Here is an 881-nt window from a genome sequence, read left to right as displayed (position 1 = left end):
CACACGCCTGCTCATTCCAGGCCGATCTTCCAAAGCACAGCAGGTGCTGAATACCACCACCCACATGCCTCTAATTTCAGGTGACCTGCTTCATAGCTAGAAAATGTCAAGACAAATCAGCAATACATTTCTGCAGCCTGCCTCAGAGATCCCTGCCTGTTATATAAGGCAGCCCACCCAATTTCCCTCCCGCTCTGCACCGCACGCAAACAGGCACGCAGGCAGCAACGCGTTGTTCCATGCCCAGCAGGGAGGTACGACTCCTTGCATGCCACCCAAATCAGAAATGCAGATGCTAAAAGTAGCAAGGCAGGGGGGACCTAGCTCTCAGGGGTACAAAAGGGAACAAGGAGCAGCGATGGCAGCGAGGAGTAGAGGAGACACTTACATAATACTTGTCATCGTTCTCATTGTAGGCCAGTTTCACAACACCATAGGAACCCTAAAAGTAAACACAAATTGCACACTCAGTTCAGCAGCTTCACTTTGTCTCCTTGCTGCTCAAGGCTTGTAGAGCATGACCTTGCACAGGAGGGAAAAAAAAAAAACAAAAACAAAACCACAAACTAAAACAAACCCAACCCTTCAAGGCCCCAGGTCACGTCTAGCCTCGAGCAGAGTCCGCAGGTGATGTGACCACACAGTGAGGTTGCATGCTTTGGCAGCTCTGTTGGAGCCACAGGGCATCTGAGGATTAACAATGTCTGGAGGAGTTGAATGTTAGTCCATCGCCTCAGGCCCTGAGCCAAAGCAACTGTGTCTGTCTTAACTCAAACATGGGTGGGGAGAAGAGAGAATAATTTCCAAGCAGATTTTTTTGGTGCAAGTTTGGAAATTCTGTATGGACATCCTTCCTATACTTCTGTGCAAGATCACTTTCA

At 48.8% G+C, this 881-nt stretch overlaps 1 protein-coding gene across 2 annotated transcripts in view; it reads right to left on the bottom strand.

Annotated features, from left to right (window-relative positions):
* CAMKK1 (calcium/calmodulin dependent protein kinase kinase 1) overlaps positions 1-881 on the bottom strand; it is a 62,169-nt gene that overhangs the window by 49,228 nt on the left and 12,060 nt on the right. For both annotated transcript variants that reach the window (XM_035900612.1, XM_009645109.2), the window contains exon 3: positions 389-442. In XM_035900612.1, the coding sequence (XP_035756505.1) occupies positions 389-442 (54 nt within the window). The remainder of the gene's footprint in view (positions 1-388; positions 443-881) is intronic.

Source organism: Egretta garzetta, unplaced genomic scaffold (assembly GCF_000687185.1).
Source record: "Egretta garzetta isolate BGI_Z169 unplaced genomic scaffold, ASM68718v1 scaffold108, whole genome shotgun sequence".
Lineage (NCBI taxonomy): Eukaryota > Metazoa > Chordata > Aves > Pelecaniformes > Ardeidae > Egretta > Egretta garzetta.
Note: the sequence above shows the minus strand (reverse complement) of the source record. Positions and strands in the feature narration are given on the sequence as shown.